The 23626-nt window shown below is 42.8% G+C and overlaps 2 protein-coding genes across 3 annotated transcripts in view; one reads left to right on the top strand and one right to left on the bottom strand.

Moving 5' to 3' along the window:
• LOC122419569 (uncharacterized) overlaps window positions 1-23082 on the top strand; it is a 42987-nt gene extending 19905 nt beyond the window's left edge. The window contains exons 2-3 of the mRNA XM_043434253.1: window positions 14202-14504; window positions 22252-23082. Of these exons, the coding sequence (XP_043290188.1) occupies window positions 14202-14504; window positions 22252-22598 (650 nt within the window). The 3' untranslated portion in view covers window positions 22599-23082. The remainder of the gene's footprint in view (window positions 1-14201; window positions 14505-22251) is intronic.
• qin overlaps window positions 1-23626 on the bottom strand; it is a 150580-nt gene that overhangs the window by 30922 nt on the left and 96032 nt on the right. The window lies entirely within an intron of this gene.

The following is a 23626-nucleotide window of genomic DNA, read 5'->3' as shown; positions in this document are numbered from 1 at the left end:
TTTGTTCGGAATATGCGGATATGATTTCGTTTTGAATGTAGAAACAAACGTACGGAGCGATTGAAACTTCTCCCCATACCCAAAGGTATCGATACGTTTTCAAACAAGCCACACTATTAGATTCTTTCATCGTCACAGGAGCTTGATTTTATATTCAAAGGGGATATGTCCTTCGCATTTGTGTCTCGTCCCAGACTCTGTTGTTAACTACACTTCCGGTTTTGAGACTATTTTCGAAAGATTTGGACCAACCTTTCGAATCTGAACATTCTTTCAATTGAGCTTCTCCTTTCAAGTGACAAATTCATCAGACTGGATATCAGCCATTATCGATTTCAACGTCCTTTGAAACATCATCAATAGCTTAACCCTCTCGGACCGTATGTTGCTTCTACACGCGCTTCCAGGCCCTAGAAAACTGCATCGCTCAGTAAGGTCAGGGTTCCAACAGCCTAGTTTCATCAAGTTAGGTTAGATTGTATCATAGATACTCCTACACCAAGAGATTAACTATTTTAACGACGCTGAAGTTTCCAACGTTGGAGTCCAACGAAATGAACGAAAAAAACGTTTGTAATTCACCAATTTTTTATTTCACGAATCGTTGGTGCAGCTTGAAAAACTACGAATCGCAAATTTGGCAGGGAACAAAATAGGAGAAATACTGGAATTATTGGAGAGCTTTTTCGATCATTTCGTTGGACTCCAACGTTGGAAACTTCAGCCTCATCTATTTTAACCTCTCAAAGGGAAGCCAATATGACGCATTTAAGGTGTTGGGCGCTAGATTCATTCGTAAATTTTGCATTCGTAAAAATCGCACTCCTCGCTCTTAGTAAAATTTTAGCACTTTTGTAGGATCACACCCGAGCTCAGACTTCGCGTTACAGCATCAAATAAATTAGTCGTAACACTGTACTACGGAGAAACGGAATTTACTGCTCGAGCATTGTGCACACTGTCTTGACGCAGACATTTATCTTCGTGAATTTTTGAGGTATGAAAGTAAGGGGGAATGCGCGCGGAGCGGGATTCCACTGCAAATTGTAAATCGCTGACGGACAGCTGGATAAGCGAGATCTCCATAAACATTCGCATCAGCAGGTGGAACATATTTTTGAGGCTCAAGTATTTGTTTGAAGCTCGCTCTGTATCGTCAGTATATCTTTGTATGCTCTCGTCGAGTCGAACAGTCAAGTATAACTCTATGGTGCGAATTCACCGCTCCCCCGAATCCCGCCGAGCCCAATGTGGATCGGGAGAGTTCGTGGTCAGCGAGAGCGATGAATGCTAACGAGCTTGATGGTTTGAAAAGCCGTATTAAGGCACTCACGTGGTATTACCAATTAGAAGTACAGGTGAACGAACTCTCCATTTACAGGACTCGTACATGAATTGCCTGTGAATATAATCCCTTATAATTTCAGCGTTTTACATTCGTTTCGCGATGTATCGCTGAGTTTATAATTCAAAATTTTTAGAAACTGTGTATATACCCGAGAAATATATTTCACAGTAAAAGCAAATGGATTTTGATGGTGCTTAATTATTGCCAAGAGGAACCGAAATGTTTCGTTAAAACACACTTTTTTTCTGTGTTTTAATGGTCACACTGAACTAACGTCGAATATAAAATCTTGTCGAAATATTGTTCATTCGGATACTGTCAATAAATCAAATTTACGTCGATTCAACGAAAAATGGTGGAGAACAAAATTATGGAAGGAAAGTTCCTTAATAGCAGGAAAAGTGAACAAATACAGCATAAAAATTCGTGAAAAATTCAAATTTTTGGGAACGAAGAGAAACGATGAAACTGTTGCGTCTCACACGCTGAATAGAGATTCGTAAAACCAAGATTTAAATGATCTATTATTTAATATAGATATTAATTATTAATTAATTTAGTGCTGGCTCAGATCAAAGGATCAGTCTTCGATCTGAGTGAGCGACGGATGGGGTTCCATCATGCGGACTGTCCACTGCGTGGCGACCACATGCATGGCTCATAAATTTACTTTTTATTGTGTTGTGTATTCTTTTAAATCTTAAGAAATATGAATTTGCTGCGTATTCCGGAAAGTCATATTTCCGATGACGAAAACCAAATGGCTTCCACTTGGAGGACCAACTTTCTTCCCATTTTTTACTAAAAGATGTTTAAACTTTTCATAATTCTTCCTCCTTCGGTTGAAGCAGTTATTTGCTGGGCAAGAGGGAGTCAGTTAAAAATTGAATCTCAAAGAAGACGGACATTCTCGACTCGACAATTGAGTCCTGAATTGAGGTTGATGACGTAAAAGTCTGATTGTAACATTTTGCAGATTTCTAAGTCACCAATTCCTTCTATCAATAAAAGTAAAAATTGATAGATTTGTCGACTCTTCATCTGGGATTTACGACCCCAACTAAAAGGTTCAGCTGCAAAAATGAAGTATTTCACCGCACAGAAATAATATTTTTACATAAATAAAATCGCAATAATTGCTCCTTTTCATCATACTCGTTAGCAATCGATGAAAACGATCGCTGCATCCGCTCGGTTTAAGTAAATAAACAATTTTTTTCTAGTCAAGCAAGTTCGTTCTGATAACAAAATTTTCTCAAAGTATCATACTATTAACTTCTTTCTGTTTGGGTTTTGGTTGCATGAAACGACGGACCGAGTCAAATTTCAGTCTCTCCGATAAAGAGGAAGAAGAAAATTTTCGGAGTCCAGAGACGGAGACTCCGGAATCGGAGACTGAAAAGGCATTCGAAACATCGTTGCGATTTAGTCGTAATGGCAGATTCCTGCGGAGTGTGCGACTCCCGGAAAACATGAAGCCTCGTTGGATCTGGTGGGCAAGAATCTCCCACGAGAAATTTGAGAAAATTCAGTCGGTGATTGAAGTGGCAGGCGAGCTTCGGAGTTAGTTGGAAGGCAACGTTCGGTTTGTGGAAAGGAGCGAGGAGCGGGGGTGCGGGGATGAACGGGAAGGAAGCTGGGGCGGTCCGAGGAGCGTCTCTATTCCCGTAGTGACATCTCGTATAATTTGGAGTATGATATTAGGTCTCGTTGTTGCGCGACAATCTCGATTCAGAGGGGCGGCAGATGAAGCGCATAAGGCGGATGTTGGCGACGATAAGTAAAAGCTGTTGGCAGGTTGGGGAGTTGTGGCTTACCACATATCTTGCGAAATAGTAACCTAAAGCGGAAAGTTACGATGTGAGAGTGGCGAGGACGAGTTGACGAGAAGAGACTGATGATCGAAAGTCTCCTGGAAGAAGAGAAGGGGCATGGGCGAGGAATGAGAGTGGGAGGAAGGAAGGAAGGAAATGGAGGAAGAGAATAGCGAAGAGGGATTAGAGGAAGAAAGCAGGGATGAGAAGCGACGAAGAAGAGAGAATGGAACGCTAGACAAAGGTGAAGTAGTGGGAGAGGGAAACAGGAGGCACGGGATGGAACCAACATTTGTATGCATTGCACGCTGTATTACAGTATATCAACTCAATTCGTCTTGCTCCCTTCTTTTCCAGTGTTTCCGAACTCCCCTTGTTCTCTCGATCGACGTTCTCCGTCACCGTTGTTTCCACCCCGATTTCTCTGTCTTACTTATCTCGGTTTCTACCTCCGGAATCTTCCTCGTTTGCGCGTCGCCGTCGCCTCGTCTCTCTCCCAACGCGCACACAGTTTCTCTATTCATGTTTAAGCTCGCATTGCTACGCGCGGATTACGCTTGTCCATGTGGTTACCATGATTACTGTTTTCCTATGGTGCGAAGGAGACTTCTACGTGCGCACATGCCTTCATTCGTACGTTCCCAAAGGTATAACGCCGACGAAGTGAGGATCCGGAAAGTGGGATGTGAGACTCGCCTGTGCTGGAGGGTCGCGGGGGGCCAGGAAAGAGACAAAACACGAATACAAACACACACACGCACACTCTCGTACGAATCTACTCACACCGAATCGTGCTGACTTTACTCCTCCGAAAATGGACTTTGTCGAGAATTCGGTTCGTCGCTACGAATTATATCAGGGATACGGCTCCGGACATTCTATCCCATATTCCTAGGAATTTCCATTTGCTTTGCGAAGCTAATCCTCCGTTTAACCCGTTGTCAGTCGCGCTCGGAACTTCCCCCCTCGCGCTGTTTTTCAGGCTCGTCATTTCCTTTTCCCTCTCGCTTCTTGCAATACCATCAATTACTGTTGCAGGTTGGAAAGACTGGAAAGGTTTGTGAGTCCGCACGTTAAAAACAAAAATCATTTTCGAGGCTACCTTTATGGAATAAACCACTCGAAATTACACGGTTGAAAAAATCTTCCATCGGGCAAACAACGTTCGTTGTGCAAAAGTAGCGTGACCGCTGCGACGAGTTACAACCATTCTGGATGAGCACTTCACACGTGTTTGCTTTGAAGGCTCGTTCTCGTTCACGAGATTTCTCGCTGTGGTACACCAAAAGGCGAGAGTCAACGGCTCGATCTCGAGTACCGAAGTAAATAGTTGACGCGATTTTTTGCACGGTCAAAGACTCCAATACTCCCGAACAGGATGATTTTCTCATTGTTTTGGCCATTACTGCTGCTTCAATGGGTCTTCCAATCAATTTTTTTTATTCATTTTGAATTATTTTGTATATTCTGTATATTTGTATATTTGTATATAGGCAAGATACAATTTTCTGTTTTTCAATAATTCCTCATAGCAAAAAACATTTTTTGCACAATGTTTGCTCAGCACCTGATTTTCGTACGTCACTTTTTTTATCCCCTTTATTTTACTGTAAAAAAAAGGTTTCAATCTTTTATAACTGCTATAACTGTTTTATCTTTTATAACGGACGAACTTTTCAATCAATTTGGATGATTCGACAGGGAGTGAAATTCTCGCATTTTCCTACTCGTTCGCACAGCAGTCATCGAGCTCGGGACTGCTGCAGGATTGCGCGATCTCCTTCAAAGCCCCTGCCGATGCTGAGTCATCGATCGAACTGCCCAGACGTTCGATGATCGACGTGTACAGATAGCAGCAACACGTATTTATTCGCGGGCAAATTTTGATGGGCATAGAGCTCAGGTAACCATGATGGATAACGTAGTAATGGAGAGACAACGAGGTTTTGCGGTGGTTGTGTTTTACAGCGTACAGTTGCTGGGGACACGGTTGCTGATACGCACAGCGTGCTGTGAGTGCCATTGTGCTGTTCGCATTGTCACAGCTGAAACGTCGTCGTCATTCTCCTTTTCATTTTTATCCTCTTCACTTCTCGTCTCCCACATTTTGTTGAAGACAGTTTCTATGCTACATGCGCTATAATTTGCATCTCTCTTTCTCCTATCTTTTGCATCCACGGTGTTCGCGTACTATACACGGCTACTCATATGGGACGTGCATTAGAAGACGAAACTATAAGAAAGATACGCATCTCGTGTGCGACGACAATTTGCAGGGAACACAAACACACACACACACACACACACACACACACACACACACACACACACACACACACACACACACACAGACACAAATTTCATGCACTTCTACGAGTTCTATGACAAAGCATCCGAGATTTTTAAACTCGGAGAACTGCGTAAAGCGCAGGTAGATCACGCCTCTGAGCTAGGACGAAATCAAAGGGAGATAATAATAATAACAACGATATTGATACTCGAACCACTCGACTGATCGAATCGATTGGCAGTTCGAATAAGGGCCGAGACAACAATAAAAATCCTTCACAGATCACTCCCTTCTATAAATCATATTGACACTGAGAGCCTCCCACCTTTTTTTAATTTATTTTTTTATTTCCAACGATTACCTCGCGAGTGCGAAATTGCTACACTCGATATGTACCCGGTGAAGTTCTCTCGATACTTTGAGCACGAGTGGATTCAGCGAAGACGGGTCAGGGGTTGAAGAAATCTCAGCCCGAACTGCTTCAGCTACTATCTAGGCAAGTACGCGAAGCTTCTCTTGAGAGGTTATTCACTTTATCTTGAAATTCTCAGCCATTCCTCTCAGTTCTTCCCTTCTTGTAGCTACGATATGTTCGCGATTTTTCCTACATTATCGAGACTCCGCTTTCCTCGTTTTTCTCTTCTCAAGTCACTTTTACATCGCACGAGATTGCCACGTACCAATGAAATTCGTTGCTTTATTTATTCGTTCAAGAAAAACGGGCGCTGTCCTATCACAACGCGCGTTGTACGCCATATTAAAGTTTCGTTAAACTTCAATCCTTTGTTCCGTTAAAAAATATTCCAAATCTCAGATACGAACGAGAAAAGTGCCAGGATGAAAGAAGCTTCAGGGTCTCCTTCTCGTATTGACAGTTGCAATAGTCAATTTCAATGCACATTATCACGAGAGCCTTTTACCGAGAGCGCCGCGTCATCCTGTTTCCGGAAATTGCTTCTTCAATGTCAGTAGAACCACAGCCATTTAGCGAATAATTAGCAGTTTGAAGCATATGACAAAAAATATTCATTTTTTATAATCGTTGTGCTGACACATTTTCAGTATTTTTACGCACAAGTTTTTCACGTTCAGCTGTTCGCGGCGACGTCGCTCTCCGGTCGAACTAGTTGTGGAAACTACGGGGGTGGAAAATACCGGGAAAAAATACATTTTTATTTCTCGATATTCGTAAGCCGTTAGAAAAAGATTTTTCCACGAATTATTTTAATTGGGAAAACAACCATAAAAATCACACTATTTTTACACGATTCTCTAGTTTCATCGAGCGACCGAGAACATTTGTACGCAATTCCTTCATTATTTCTTTCTCGAAATACATAATTCAAGAAGAAAGATTCCAGAAGGCAATGGACGGCTGAAAATGGTAAAAAACATTCAAAAAATTGATAAACAGCATGACGAAGATTTGCAAAAAGTAATGCGCTGATGTCGTGAATGTTCAACAGCCGAATGTGAATATTTGGAGGAAATTTTTGTAAAAAATCGAGCGTGTGCATAGTTTCTGTGCATATTTCGGGAATTATGACGCTCCAGCTCTTTGAAAAAGCCAAATTTTTGGCTGTTTCTACTTCTTCAAGGTGCTCAAGTCGTCAATAAAGAGAGTTCAGCAAGTTGTTCAAGAATCTTGAATCGTCGTTTCCATTCTAATTCCCATTCTGTTCTACTTTTCTTCATAATAAATAGTCTCACGGTCATGTTCGTGCTGGATTTTTTTCACAAAAATTGCTGGTACATTGAAACGTAGGAGCCGATAAGCAAATATTCGGGGAATCCGCCATTGCAGAAAGCTTCGTAAGCCTCGTGTGATCCAGCACATGTCTCGTGCCTCGACTTTATCTTGTTTCTCACCTGTTGGAGCGAGAGATTTACCCCCTGGGTAATTTGAAACGTTCGCTTGCTGACCTTGCGTTACATAATTCCGACTCGGTCATGAATTCTACCGCATTTGCTCATCGCTGCTAACTGCAACGGATTTTCCCTGCGTCCTTGATCGGAATGCGTCACCTGTCATTGAATGAACGTTTACAGTCCTGAATTCTCGATCTTCAACGATTGCCAGTAACGCGTTTTATGTCCGAATTTGGACTTGTGAATAAATCGAAATATGAAGAAATCATAATTTTGTGTATGAATTCATTTTTCGAGTGCTCGCACACAACTTTGCCACACAAAATAACTCGAATCGAAAATAATTCGAAAATAATCGAGTCACAGTAAATTTTTAACTATTCAGGAGTCAAAAGAATGAAGCAAAACGATGCACGACCTTCCTCGATTTATGTACCGCTATCATTCCGAATTCTCTTGAACATTTAGCTTTCGATAAATCCACTCGAGCTGTACGGGGTCTTATGGAGCGGAGAGGGAACGTATTCGAGGGTGACATCCCTGGATTCCACCAATGATTAAATCTGTGTCGTTTACCTGTTGCTCGGAGCCGACGGAGGGTCGTTTGTGCATACGCCTCTTGGGATTGTTCGTCTACATGTTGAATCTTCGAGAAATCGTGTGCAAAAGTTCAATCAAGGTCAAAAGACAAACTTTCAATGTCGCAATCACTTTCGAAATTTCTAACTAATTGAGATGAAAAAGGCAAGAGCATGCGATGAAAGCCTCGAGACGAAAAATCGTGGAGCTCGGAATTCCATTTCAAAGATGAACTTTCGCATAAAAAATTTTGCAATTCGTATTTCGTCGATTTTTATCATTGCAGGATTTTCGAGTTCCGCGACATTGAGTCGGTGGAAAAGAGCTCGATTCAACATATTTTCGTTATTTGTCGAATTCGTTAAAACTCGAAGTTTATATTTCCATGTTGAATTGGAATTCATACGCGCATAATGAACGCCGCTATACGCCGTTCGCGAGTTCGCTGCGCGGGTGTGACAATTTTTTAATCAATGTGAACGCACGTTTGGGTCGAATCTCATCAGCGATGCGTAAAATCGAAGGAGAAAAAGGCGCGTTACCGTTATCGCTATTTTTTCTCGTAATTGTTTGTCGAATTATAAGTGCGAATGTAAATATCCGGTGGTTGAACTAAAATCGACAATGAACATTACAGTCGAGTGGTTCCGAATTAGCGAGTATCGCATTTGTAGGGTCAACATATAATTGAAAATACATCCTAATGCGTATGAGCGTAGTGGGATCGAAGAGCGTTGATAAATGAATAAATTTACAGAGGCTGCGATTGATATTAACGTCGATACCGTCACGAATATTATCAGTATTTTGTGAAAATCAAAATGTAGGGCAGAGCTGGAAGACAGAAAAGAGATGAAAATATGTTATAGATAAATATGTATGGATATAACAACAACGAACGCTTTTTGCTCGTACCGAACAGCAGACACAAAGCGATTATTTCCCACGATTTAAACGGGCGTTATTTCCCTACGCTTTAGCGACACAATTTTTCATTTTCTCTCTTACTTTCCGGCTCTCGCTCACCGGCCGGGAGGGATGCTCCCGGGTAGTACATCCACATTCGCTCGTGACCACTACAAGCCCCCCTCCCGTCACATTATCGTTATTGACGACGATTTTGGGGATGACCTTTTCTTCTATGCGCTCATCATATATTCCATCGAGATGTATTGCCCTCCTATATCCCCATGTTTATTAATGCATGCAAATATTCACAGCGATATAATATTTAATCAGTTTGCATCGATAAGTGTGTCGCTGCCCATCATATTTGGAATACCAGACGAGCAAAAACCGAAAAGTTCTTTGGGGAGAATTCGTTCCTAGGATTCGGAACATAAGTTTCTTTATTGCGATACGATGATGGATTATCAAAGGATTTAGTGAATATTTAGTACAATTTTTTCACGATTAATATTATTGTCAGTTCTCCCATAGGGTACCGTGTTAAAAACTCAAAATTGTAAATGAAATAAATCAATATTTTGCCCTGTAAAAGGCCTCGGAACTGCGTGCTTATCGTTATCAGGGGACCTTAAACTATCGTTTACCACACAAGGAGAAATGTTTTAATATTATCTTTTAGAAAATGTGGCAGCTCGCCACGAATCCGATTGAATACTGATCTATGACATGGCAGAGCCATAAAAATAAACGGACCTGACGTAGCCCGTGAGCCATGAGCAAAACGAATTAACGTATGAAAATCGAAAGAAAAAAAACTGAATTCGACGAATTCCGAAAAAACGCGAATTCGTTGTCAGAGCTGAACAGTTTTGACGTAATAAAATTTGAGAAGTTTTTAAAATAAAAAAAAAAAAAGAAATCTTTATCAGTATTTTTAGACCAACCAAATAAACGTAAATTATTCAAAGTTTCTTTGTATCGGATGGATGAAGTTTTTTGTGCGAGGAGCTCAATTCTCCCAAAGTTTCAAAATATATTTGTGTCAACTTGTCGTAAAGTCTTGAAATACTTTCTTTTATCGCGATCAACGTGAAGATATTTATCGAAATATATTTTGGGCTACACAGAAATTGCGATTTGATTATGCGATGTACCATTTATAGGATCCCTCCCGGAGTTCGTCTAGCAGGAAATTTGCAGGAGGCTGGTGTCAGAAGAGAGTATCTGCGTATTTGCGCTTGAGAACAAGGAGAGTACTCCCGAAAGACACGATTCGGAAGATAATGTAGCGAGCTATATATAGAAGAAAAGTGGATAGACAGATAGATCCTTCCGTACATAGACAAAGTTCACGATTCCTGTCCCGCATCACGTATGAGAAACAACCGAGGGACCGCTCCGTCGTCCACGTGTCACTGGAGGAATGATCCAATCCGTCGTTGAATCTACGAGGAATCCAATCGTTCCTGAAGCTGTATCGCTCCGACGTGATATCTCGTGACGGATTAGATCTGCGTATGTCGTTTGAATTATGATCAAATTTGTAATTTCGAACTTTTATTATCGAGCCGCTGCTGCTTTGAATATCGAGAAGATACAAGAAAATAAGAAAAGCTTATTAGAAGTTGCTTCTTACGTTTATCGAATTAAAATCGAGTTTCGTTTTTCCGAGAGAGAGGAAAAAAAAAAACAGCTTGCGATTATCGCTATTAGTTTTTCTGCATAGGAAACCTCAGAAAGGCGATTCGGCTAATATTTATGTAACGATCGTGTACGAGCGACGGGACCGTTCATTAAAGAGATAAAGGGAACTTTTTAATCCTGTAAGCCGTTGAAGAATTTTCGTACGATAAGATCCTCCCGTGGTATAATCGTTTGATTATAATCAAGCTAATCGTTCTGGAATATGCTGCTTCCCGAATGAGAAAACTTCACGTGGCGAGGGCACAGGACACCGAGCACTCGAGACAGTACAAAGTTAAACGGTACAAGTTTCGGACATTATGAGGAGACATTGATGGCGAGGCTGTCCGTCGTTTACCCTGCAAGGAAGTGTGAGACCGGAAGCGTAAGCCCGTTTCAGCCGACAGTGATGGCGCGATTGCTACACATTTATGACTGACAATGAGTCCAAGCTCGAGGTGACTTTTCTTCGGCTGTATCGAGCACCAATTTTCTCTCCATTTCAGCTAGAGCCTCAAAACTGTTTTTGTGGAATATTCTACTTCGATTTTGAAACATAGAAAACCATGTTATTTTATATCCTGCTAGAAAATGTGAGAAACGAAAATTCGTTGAGGATTCATTGAGCGTCGTTACATTCACGCTGCGGCAAATTTCTTGTCCACGATTCCCCACGGATCTGCTTATTCAACGGTTCCGCGGTACACCGGAAAACACGTGGATGTAAGTTTGTCGCGAGGGAGCGAGGATAGTTGCGCTTACAAGGAGCAAGACTCCGAGCTGAAACTTTCCTAAAATGATTAGAGTCTCAGGGCGGAGCAACAAGTTAATCTTAATGAGATTTCCGAGTCCCCAACGAAATATAATGCGGTTGAAGAAGCGCCCTGGAAAAACTCGAATTCATGCATGTAAGCGGCGAATAATCGTATCGTCGCTCTCCCCGGCATACGCGAAGGCATTTTCGTTAGTTGCGCCGATTGGGGATGAGGCAAACGAAAGGGGGGAAGAGGACACATTAGCGTTGGCCTTTGTGCCGCTGGTATTCACATGCGATATTAAGAGTTGCTGATGAGATGCCTCAAGTGATAGAGGCTCAAGGTAATTGTAGTGGGGGTACAGAGTCCAAAGCTGGGATGAGTATCTCCTCATCTCATAGGTCTATGGTTGTTCTCAACGCATATACACACACATACTTTGCTTATGCCCGGTATATCTCGGTTGAACTTGCTCCGGACCGGACTCGTTCCCCTCTTCGTATAGAATAAAACTGCTAGCTGACAGAGACTGAAAAGAGAAGAGAGGTACTCTGTAGCGGCAGTCGCTGCTCCGAGTTTTCTCATCAAAGGAGAACTAATTACGTACGTATTCTGTTATATTGCGGGTGAGGCAGGGGAGCCGTTGGGGGGAATGAGGAGAGACGCTCGTGGAATAGGTGCACGCGATTGAGCTCTGGTTCTCTCCTCGGTCATAGTATCGTATCCGATGGTAAATGCGCCGTTTTTTATCACCGGCGATATCGAGATAAAGGGAGGGGTGGGGGGGGGGGGGGGGGGGAGGGAGATCGCGCAGTATAAAGTAGGGAAAATGTTGCAATTTTCAATGCTCGAGATGCTGTAGAATGATAAAAGAGCAAATGGAAGGAAACCGAAGTATAAACGCGCGACGACGAGAATAAGGGGGGAAGAAGATCGAGAGGTTGCTCTGGAGCAATGGTAGCAGCACCACCGTTGGCAGCAGCAGGGTACTGCTGGTAGGATATGAGGATGCGTGCTTGTCGCTGTTCCGCTGGTGAAAAGGCTGGGAGCGAATGCTTAAAGGGGGAGGGCGGGGGAGCGGTGAGACGAGAAACGAGAGACGGCGAGTACGAGGAGGCAGCAAGCTAGGCGATGAAATTCCAGACAAAGGTAAACAGACGGCGAAACGAAGTGAGAATCGCGAGCGAGATCGAGAAACGGTACGACTCTTTCTTTGGCCGACTGCAGAGAGCTACGAGCAGCAGCTCTTCACGAGTCGGTGCGAGGGTGGAAATACTATGGCGCTATCCGGAAATACGAGCTTCGTTAAATAATTAATCGATTCGTTGGCGCAAGCCATCGGAACGAAATGGAACACCTTTTGCTGCTGCTCTTCGCTCCGACTCCTCTTGATGGTGGCTTTTGCCCTCTGATAGAAGTTCCGCCAGAAAACGTTTCTCGCGAGTTCTGGCATCTGAACGAAATCTCACTCGCTATCTCCAGAGCTGAGTCTTTGCTTTGTTAACTTTACACCGTGCCCTCATCCCTCTTTCACTCTTTCACTCCCCCCCCCCCCCTTGGGCTCCACCCAGCCACCCGCCCGCCACTCTCTTTCTTCCCAGCGACGTCATCCCCTGCGTTCCCGACGGATCGATGAGGGTGAGCTCCAGGGGTACGAGAGCGCACCCGTGTTACCTCTTGCCCGTCTCTCTCAAATCATTTATTCTCCTCACTTCACACGCACTACAAATTGTCCAAGCGTAACTTCAGATCTAGCGGAATAACAATTGATGGTCAATTGAAAGATCAAACGAGCCCGCCGAAGGCGGGCGAGGCTCGACCACAATTATGTGTAGAGCCTCGCTCTCGAGATCACGAAAATAATCGAGTATCAATAACGATGTAGTTACCCTCGTAGTACGCTAGATGTCACAACGTTTGGAGTTCAAAAAATAAATTAAGGAGAGCCCTTACCATTTCCCCTCTCTCTCCATCTCTTACATACTTCATATCTTTTCGTTGTGCGCTAGAATAAAGACGTGTAAGACAAAAAGGTGGCCTATACAGCCTCAAAGGACAATAAAGAAGCTGAGGCGTTGTCTCGGATAAAAAATAAAGAAACAGAGTGGGAGTTGGCAGATTTTGCATTTACAGAAATTACAAAAAAATTGGGAAAAGTGGACGTAGATTTGTTTGCTTCCGGCCAAAACTCAAAACGTAAAAGATTCATTTCATGGCTTCCATGCGTTGAAGCACAAGAAATTAGCTCTCTCATCTTGGAGTATTGGTACAAATTAAATGAGACAGAGCCTCTGGAGCTATCGTGGTACCAGACTGGCCCAATCAACCATGGTGAAAGGGCGAACTACCGGAGAAATAATGTCTAATCATACAAAATTGAATACAGAATATATTTCTGGGTTTTAAGTTGCGTTGACTGAGACTGACAAAAAGAGATGCAAAAATTTGTGGATAAGAAATTTCCTATAATTTTCTTCCACTGATTTGGTCTTTTGTTGTTTTTTCTTTAATATCAAAATTTTTTCGTCTTTGTCTTTTATCGTGGTTCGAATATGTTTTTTAAGTTCAAGCCGATAAATAAGCAATTGGAACTAACAATAATATCTTATCTTTCTACCAAGTTTCTACCAAGTCAGAAAACGTTATTTTTAAAAAGAATTTTTCGTTTTCGAGCGTTGGAATTCGAAGGACCAGCAGCATCTTGTACGAATAAAAACTAAATTCCATTACTTCAGTCTACCAGAAACGTTAATCTCACTGGTAAGCCGGTCTCTCCAACCGGAGTGGTGAAGGGATTACAGAACCGAGAATAAATTGATATTTTCGAGGAGTATGTGTACTGGCACAGACAATCATCGATAATGGCTGAAAGCCTGACGAATGTTTATCTCGTTTTATCGTAGATGCATCTCGATAGTTGAAACATCGAACAATAATATATTAATCTGTTTTAGATGGTACGGAGAGGATCGAACAAGCTGATCCTGGATCAAGGAGTAATACTAACAGTAGTACTAATGGTGGCAATAATCATGGCTCCGACCGCTATCAGCATAATCATCAACAGCAGCAGTACAATAATCATAACAAAGTATCAAAGCGCGCTAAACCACTGGATCCGTCGGAGTATGATTACTATTACGAGGATGAGGATGTTGACGAGAGGAACAATCCAACGAACGAGGGTCCTGTAGTACCACCAGGATTTCTCAGTCCATCGGTACGGGAATATCTCGATCTCGGTAAATCGATACCCGGTAAGTAAACATGATCAGTGACAGGATCAAACACAACATGCATTCGAAACCGAAGATAAAATGTTAAAACCCCGTCGACGAGGAGCGAGCAGCTTGAAATAGTACAGATGTGTCGCCGCTGCATACGGTTCTACTTGGATCTCATTCGTTTGAATTTGTTGCTCTTCGTACTCTTTTGCTATATACTACATTTTATCCTGTATTCGGATCCCTCCTGGTTTGTACAGTCCGGTCGGTGTGTATGTACCGTCAATAGCGTGACTATTGTTAAACGAGAGCGAGTAGAGAGATGAATTGAGACGAAAACCCGAGGGATTTGAGATTCGTGTACAGGGGAAGAGAGGTCGACACCGTCTCACGACTGACATTTATACTCGAGCGTTTTTATTTATTTTTATATTACTTTCTTCCTCTGCACGAATGTATATTTTAGTCTATTCACCTTTTTCCCCTCCCGATTTCTTATCCCTGATAAAAAGTTGGTGTGTACTTGCGCGCAGCCTCTGCATCTTTGGCGAGATCGTTCGCCTCGGAAAAGCGAGAGTCTGTGCACATAAACTCGAAATATGTGCGTCAAAGAACTTGTCTCGGTGCGTACTTCGAATGTTACAGAGCGCAGTAACCTGCTCTCAGAGTCTTGGATGCAGTGCTTTATAAAACGATCGTCTATATTTGTATCGCAGCGCGTCTGTGTGGAGAACGTTCGCATGTCAACGAAACTCATTCTTTGTAAAAGTACTCTTTCAAAATTCGAGCTGAAGGATTCGCCGTTGCGTGGGCAAAGGCAACCATCTGCGTCAGGAAAAAGTCAGCGCGGAAAATCTCCTCCGCCGATAATAAAAAACGGAGGATGTTAAGTTAGATTGAATCGAGATGGATTTCAAATGTCACGAGCGATATTGAGGAAAACTTAAGTACTCGCAGCTTCCGTTTCGAAGTCTGAAACGACGAAGCAGAGCGGCAAACACGCATTGCGCAAATCAAGCACGCCGTGACGAATATCCTTTTGCCACACTCCCTTTGTGTCATCCGAACATGGGAAATGCGTGCATGCACCGAGACTCGGGATCCTTGTTCCTCGGTGGTTCGAGAAGGCGAAGATGTTGAGCGAGCTAATAATTCGTGTGAAAAGAAGCTTCTCAGCTAACAGTTTTCCAAACTGCATGGAATCGCAGGAGCTCAAAGTTTCAAAGTATTTCACTTCATGAATGTACTTTCATAAAGTTTCAATAAAACCACAGCTATCGATTAAATCGCATCAGTCTATAGTGACTTGTGCGCAGCGAGAGCTCAGTCTTACAAAATACGGGGAGAGACTATTGGACCGTTTTAAATTCAACGGTAACGTTCCAGCCTGGAAGAATCGAATTCGAATTTTGTTCCCGCTTCATTTTTCACGCAATCTTTCACAACCTCGTGCCACCACCAGTAGACCATCCGCCGTGATAATTCTTTTGTGTTTTTATCGGTGAAACCCACCCCCGCAATCCACTAGGTAACAGCGAACGGCTTCTTACCCAAGTTTTCACGGAGTCTTCCCCCTCTTCTATTATCTCCTCCGAATTCTTCCTTTTCTCTTTTAACTGGCCTCTTCTCAAAAGCAATATTCTTTTAAAATTTGTATTAAAGGCTTACGTCCGGGAAAATAGTCGGAGCGAGGAGAAATCATTGGTTTGATATAAAGGCGAAAAGGATTTAATGAGCTCGATTAAACCGAGAAAGTAGTACGAGCAATTCTCGTTATTAGATGTAAAATTATTGGAGAATGAAACCGACATCGTGAGATTGCGTGTACAGAAGAATTCGTGTCTTGTTATATGCATATTTGTTAAAAGGGATTGCCCACGACTGGTGGAATAGCAATTCATTGATTTCATATTCGCATGTAAGTGTAAGCGTGTACAGAGGGAATTAACGACGAGAGCTCCGGTGGAGTAAAAATGAATAGCAATAATTGAGCGACGTGATAACAGTGACACGGCTACGAACACTCGAGGAGTTGTCCAAATTTTCATCATAATCGAATGACAAGTGCATCGAGTTGATGCGGAACGTGCGCGTACGATGATGGCGAGTGCGCGATGACGAGGGCCCTGTCTACGTCCAACAATGTATGCAAATTCGCTAAATTATTTTCGATTCAATTTTTATTGTACCATTGCCGCGCGCGGGCTCTGCGAACCCTCATTTTATTTGATTTTTTCACAAACGAACGCCGCCACTGCTGCTCGGATGTTGGCGATGTCGTTGATGAGGAGAGCATAACGCGTCTGCGTTAAAATTACGAATGTAGGTGCTGGTACAAGCGTGCGAGCTCAACGAAACCCGAAGAAAAATGAAATATGAAGGAAATAAAATTCTGCACGAGTCGTGCGCCCCCCCCCCCCCCGCCCCGCCCCTGGCACCGGTTCGTTATCACGTTCAACTGGAAACAAAATTCCACCTATGGACACACACACACACACACACACACACACACACACACACACACACACACACACGCCTCGAGGAATCCTTGTTTTTCTAAAATGCCATTGTTAGCAGCTAATTAGATTGGAAGTAGACGTTTCGTGTGCCACTTCATCATTCTATTTCAATTGTCCACCTTTCGAACCTCCAAGCACACCGAATACGACACCAATTATTTCATAGTAACAGACCAAAAAATCATCATTTACAACTCCCTTTTGGCAATACGTGCAAACCTCTTTTTACCATTATTACCTGTGGAGCTATCACATCGAATTCTTTCTACCAGCAAGTGTCCTTTTCACGAGAATATTTCAAACCGCGTCAACGGAAACTAGAGAAAAATTTTCTAACTCAATGTCTCCGTCAATTACGCACGAAGGTTACTTAGATTTTTCTAACGTCTCTAAACAACTGGGAAAACAAATTATTTTCTTCGTTATTGTTGTTTCACGAAGTTGAGAAAACTTTTTCAATTAAACTTCTGCAATGATACATTCATTCATCTCGTTCGAATGAGTTCTTAATGAGAGGCTCTTGTTTTCAACGTATTTCGATGCAAAAGCAGCGTTTTGTTATAATTGAACAAGCGCAATTGGGAAGAAAAGTGCAAGCAGAATTTAGCAAGGACAATTTCTTCGTGTTAAGAGTCCTTTCAACGATCTAATGTGAAAAAAGGTTAGCAGGACACTGCTGCAGTGCTGTCGAAAATCAATAGTAACGCCAAACTCTTTATGTTAATCTGAGAGAGATTGAGAGAGAAGTATATTAAGTCAGCTCGGGTTTGGCGAGCCGGATCTCTCGCGTTTTCGTGAAAATGAAGTACCGCAGATAAAATCGTGGTAACCCTGGTTTACGGAAGATTGCTCGCTTTTTTCGCGCGTCTTACTCGCCATGTTCATCGCGCTATTTTCTAACTGGAGAGAACTGCTTCTGCCAGTATGCAGAATATTCATACTCTTCACGCCCAAGAGCACCGGAAAATTTTCCTTCGTGCCTACATTCTATTCTGTAGCAAATAGTGCAGCACGAAAGAACATTCAGAGAAAAACAGCCAGCAGAGAATCACGCTTTTAATTCGTGCAACTAATTTTCCTTCGCATAGTTTCCAACGTTTGTTCTACGCTGTGCATATCTATGAATGTGTTCTCTCGAGCTCGTCCTTTTTTCCAGTTTATTCCTCACATTTAACACGTCATATTTGCATCTGTACATCTTCATATATCTACTATACGTAGACGAACAAACTGCTTCTATGGAGACTGCATGTCAAAAGTTTGTTGTCGCGTTTGAAACATTTGTTGCGACGACCATCTTGATCTATTCCTGTAGCGAGGGTCGACGAACGTCTGCAAAATACAGGAATAATTTTCATATTGTAACTCATGTAATCAGCGTGAAAATTCTTAGGACGCCTCAGATGAAAATATGCTCCGTTCCGTGAATCGTTGTTTTGTTATTTTCTATGCAGCTTGAGGAAGGACACCTGAACGATGCGAGTGCCGAGGTAAAGTTTGGCTCTTCGCCTTCTCCATTCGATCCCAATCTTCCAATCGGTCTTCTCTCTATCGTGGTTCCAACGTTTCGAAGAATATTGAATCAGCGACTCCTAGGAGAGTCTCCTTACCGAGTTTCTTTCTCGAGCTTGCTCTCTGTTCCATCATTGGCAAGCCCTCGAGTAAACTCCGCATCGGAGAATTCATTCTCCGTCAGTCATTTGAGTTCGTTCGTCTCCTTCGCTACATGCGATTTTATGCACACAGTAAACGGGGAGGTAGCCCGGGCTTTTAGGTTTCGGGGTACTTCAGTGTGGAAGTACGTGAGGGAGGAAGGAAGAAAGAGGAAATGGACGAGAGGACGACGTACACACGCGGCGGCGGGTTAGCGAGTGGCGTCGACCCCGTTCGGTTCGCCCGGCTGACTTTATGACGATGGCTGCATGGAAACATAAAAGTCAGGGCGGGGAGACGACCAAGGGATAGAGGTATTGAATGGTAGAAGGAGAAGCTCTTATAATAGCGCGGATGAGAGAGGAGGAAAAAATTGGGACAGGCAAACGACCGAGTCTAGGCTACCGACGCATTTTATCCTTCATTTACCAGACAGAAGGATAGATTTCCTCTAGTTATACGATGAAAAGTACACATTTACTGGTACCTACACGGGGATGAAGGAGTGTGCGTTCGGAGCGGGCTTACTGCACACTTTTTTCGCTGAGGCTCTGTGTGTGTACGAGTGTAATGGAGAACAAAGCGAATCTCTCTCGTTCTCCCTGATTTAGCCGTCACTATATTTGCCCACGAGAGGATCTTGATTTTTCCGGTGAGTTTTCTCATTTCGCTCTCCTTTCTTCTTCCCTCCGCGTCGAGCGCTCGTTTCTCTTCTTTCCCTTTAACCGAGGAATAATTCAAGTGTTACGCTCATAATTAGTTCGAACATTGAGCCTTCCTTATAACATGGATATTTAACAAATAGTTCATGGAACGAGGTGGAAGCGCAGTGGAAATCAAACAATCATCATCGAACGGTATAACCATTGCAATTAATATTATTCAAATCCGCGTGTCGACAAGAGAATTAACTCGCGCTTATAGTGTCTCCTCGCAGAGAAAGCTCGTTCAAACTGCACCCAGTTGTCTTTTCGTAAAGCGCTTTCTCATACGCTTCTTTTAGGAATGCCAGCATATTGTAGGATACGATGCTATCTCGACGATCGTCGCAACATCACGCCACCGCACATTCTATCGCATAGTATTGGGTTAGGTGTTTTGGGGGATCCGAGAACGGACTCAGCGTCGGGAAACATCTCTATTCTCTCTCCAACGGTGCGGTATTTTCGGGCTAAACGAAGCTCGAGAAACCTGCCCCGCGCGTTCAGAGCAAGTATTCATTGTAGATGCTATAAGCCTGAGATAATGATGTTGCTCCGTGAATACGCTTTTCTGTGAGTTCCTTAACTCACATAGTCATAGTTAGCTATTTTACGTGGTCGTTTTTGGTTCTCCCATCCAACCTCGACGAACACTGGTTTGTCACTACTTCCACTGCGCATTCATCCGTCCCAGCACACTCTCTCGATGTGAAGCTGTGCACGAGAATATTGCTGTGCGCTGTGTGCTCCAACAGAGGAGAATTATTAGCAACCCGAGTTGAAACGTTATTCCTTGTAGGAAATACGATCCGAGATTGCGGATGTATCGGAATGATGAAATTTGCGAAATTCAGTCCGCTTCGAAATTCCTTTAGGCACCGTGTGCGATAAAACAGATGGAAAACTGGGACTCACTCAGTCGGAACTGATAATGAGGCTCCGACGAATGCCGAATGAAAAAACTTGTAGTTTTTGTTTCCAAGAAATGGAATTTTGCACCAGTTTCAATCGCAGACTCTGTTTTACGTCCTCCTGTCTCAACCTCTTCGTAGATTCAAGTTTTTTCTTCGGATTCACATTCTTGTTCCCATCACCATCGGACAACGTCGACGTTACGTATGCAGAAGGGCTCGGCTTGGCGTAAGCTCCAGAGGGATATCGTACATGCTCGATCTAATGTGCTCCCTAACCAAGCTCTCGAGTCTACTTTCCGGAGAATCTAACACGTACTTGTCGCATCTACTAGGATTCTCAAGCATTACTGCTCTTCGTCTTCTACGTATGTACATTAATCATACGTGCAGCGTCTAGGTTTCACGTTTTGCGAAATGTGGCTCGGTGTATTAAGGGGTTTCTGTAAAAGGGCGAGGCTGTGAACCGGTTGATTGGAAGTGAATTTTTGTCTCAATGGAATTCCGCGTGCTTATTCTGCGTTCGAAAACTGGGATGAGGCATGTGACCATTTTGAAATCTACTCTTTAGGTTCATGAAACGCGGTTGAAGAAAACTCATCTGAAGCGATGACTCTCATTCCAAATCTGTTTAGGCAGACGCAGATATTTTTATTCACGAACTTCGTCAGACTTATGAACGTCTTATTGAAGGGGGAATTGCAGCCAACTGGACTTGAAGCATTTTCGGACGGATTGTGATTTTAGCTTTGAGGCTGCTTTTACGGCGATTGTTCTTACCGAGGTTTGTGGCTTCCGGATGCATGTGTGCAGTGTTCCGGTGCGTTGCTGACGTTTCGTGCAACGTTACAGTTTGCATCATCAGGACTAGTAACTCCGATAACGGAGCTTCTCGTCTCCGGTAGTCCTTACAGAAGCGCAGCCAATGAATTGTAATTATTTACCGAATTGTTGTCCTTTGTCGTTCCTAGGTTAGCAGACACGTAATTTCGAGCGCGGAAGAACCCTTCGACAAGTTTGAATATCTCAAAGGATGCTACTGCAATGCGTGCGGTAGCAAAAAATTATTATTTTGCGTATTAGAAAAATGTTCAGAAAGTAGAACTCAACGATAGTCTAAAGTGAGGCTTATGAAGTTACGTAGATTTCAGAGCAGAAGAAGATAAAGGTAACAACGTTCTGCTACGTCGAAGAGAACAATTTACAGAGCAGATATATGTTAAGAGAGTCAGACGCACGCGATTGCTGTGTAAAATTTTAAGTATCTCGTTAGTGATGAACGTGGCACGTCTGTCGAGCCTCGTTATTATTCATCGCTCGACTGCGATAGACTTCTCGTTCTATGGCATATATTTAACGCGTGTCGATGATTTGCTAGTAAGAGTGAGAAAAAAAGTATCGCTGGGGATGTGGGCAAGTTTTATTTCCTCATTTTTTCTCTTTCTTCGAGTATACCCATTGATGTGACTTGAAATGACTTTTTTTCCAACTTTTATTATTTCCGCGTGCTGCTTTGAGGATTTTTATGAACTCATCTCGCCACATATAACCCTGCTTTTCTCAACGGATCTAGTTCCTAATTTCAATATTTCGAGTTTAAGAGAGCCTCTGAGAGGATTTTCGCTCATTTTTGCTACGTTTCTATGGCTCATTTACACAAGGACCGAAGAAAACTGTCGAAAACCGATGAGCATTGGAAACCTAGAAAATCTGCTTGTCGAACGGCAATTGAAGCGCGATCCCGTGCGTGGCCGAGCGGTCACCTACTCAAGTATTGGTTTCGCCTGGGGCTCAACTTTGAAGTTCGTCTAAACCTATACGCATTGGCCAAGCACCCACCGCTGGTGGTAAACTCAAAATAATCGAATGGGAAATGTAACAGTTAAATTTTCCAATGAAGCAGCTATTTTTGGATTATTTTGACCCGTTTTCGAATTTCTAAATGCTTCAAAAATTCGTGAGCTTATTTAACTACAGTTATGATTTTGGTTTCCAGGTCGACCAGGAACCGATTATCCGGTATTGGGAAAAGTGCCATACACGAATTTTTACTGTGACGATCAACCGTATCCAGGATTTTTTGCTGACGTTGAAACTCGTTGTCAGGCTTGGCACTATTGTGACATAGACGGAAGACAAGCAACATTTCTTTGTCCGAACGGAACGCAATTCAGCCAAGCGGTATTCGTCTGTGATTGGTGGTTCAACGTGAGATGCGAGCTGAGCCCAAAACTTTATGCAATAAACAGCAGACTCTACCAGAAGCCTACGGAGAGTCCAACGCGCCCTCACCGCTTGATCACGAAGGAACTTTTGGAAAACATATTCGTCCGAAGGAAATGATTAAAAAATCACTTCCGTTCAGAGCACAAATATCTCGATCACTCGATTCTTTCGTGTTCGCGATCGAAGGAAGCGGTGAAACAGAGTTGACAGATTTGTCATGAAGGGAGCTCGTCTAAGGAACTCCTCGTGTGAGGTGACAATCGAATTTGAAGATCCTCATTTTTTTCGCTCCGGCATTTGCCAAAGTTTGGCACGATCAAAGTCGTCTTAATTTAAGAACTTCCTGAGTGTGCTACGGTCTCGCATTTCAGCTGTAACTAATGCTCTCGAAAACGAAACTTTGTCACGGTATTAGGCTAGACTTTGTATAGTTTATGTTACGATGTAAATGCGAGAGATTTCGTTGCTGCTCAACTTGTCTCTAATGCGACTATTCCAACACCCAATAAGCTCGAGGCGTGAGTGAAAACGCAACTGATCAATACTGCTGTATATTATGAATAAGAAATAAAGTATAAAGGTCTACCATTTTTACAAGAAATGATATAAGTGCATAGAAAAATCAGGAAAATCAAAAGTGAACCCTCGACCTCTGGCAACCAAATACTTATCGCGTCTAAAGACTAATCTCGTAAGCTTCCCAATTAACAAGTAAATAAACGACGGTCACTGTTTCGAAAGCATAATATCTAATTTCAAGTTAGTGATCAGATGCTGTTACTCAGCTCGGGTTTCCAATATCGGCGACAGCCGACGTCAACTACTTGAAAAAAGACAGACACGAGCAAGTGGTAGGATCGTTAAGCTGCGTTCAATGAATCATTCAAGAGCAACTGAATTACGATGCAATTTATTGTAATTTCATTATTCCTACTTTTGCGAATTTTAACGAGTCTTAAATCCGACCTCTTGCCTTCCATCGCTCAAATTCAAAGCTTTCCTGTCCAATACAATGTTCTTGTTTCTTTGAGACCTCTCCGCTCTTTCTTGACGCAATACTGAGTCTCGCAGTCACGCGGAGGCCAACGAAAAGAGTGTAAAACTCAGTTAATGCGTTGTGATTGCATTCATGCAAGCGTGTATCG

This window comes from Venturia canescens, chromosome 1 (genome assembly GCF_019457755.1).
Source record: "Venturia canescens isolate UGA chromosome 1, ASM1945775v1, whole genome shotgun sequence".
Lineage (NCBI taxonomy): Eukaryota > Metazoa > Arthropoda > Insecta > Hymenoptera > Ichneumonidae > Venturia > Venturia canescens.
Note: the sequence above shows the minus strand (reverse complement) of the source record. Positions and strands in the feature narration are given on the sequence as shown.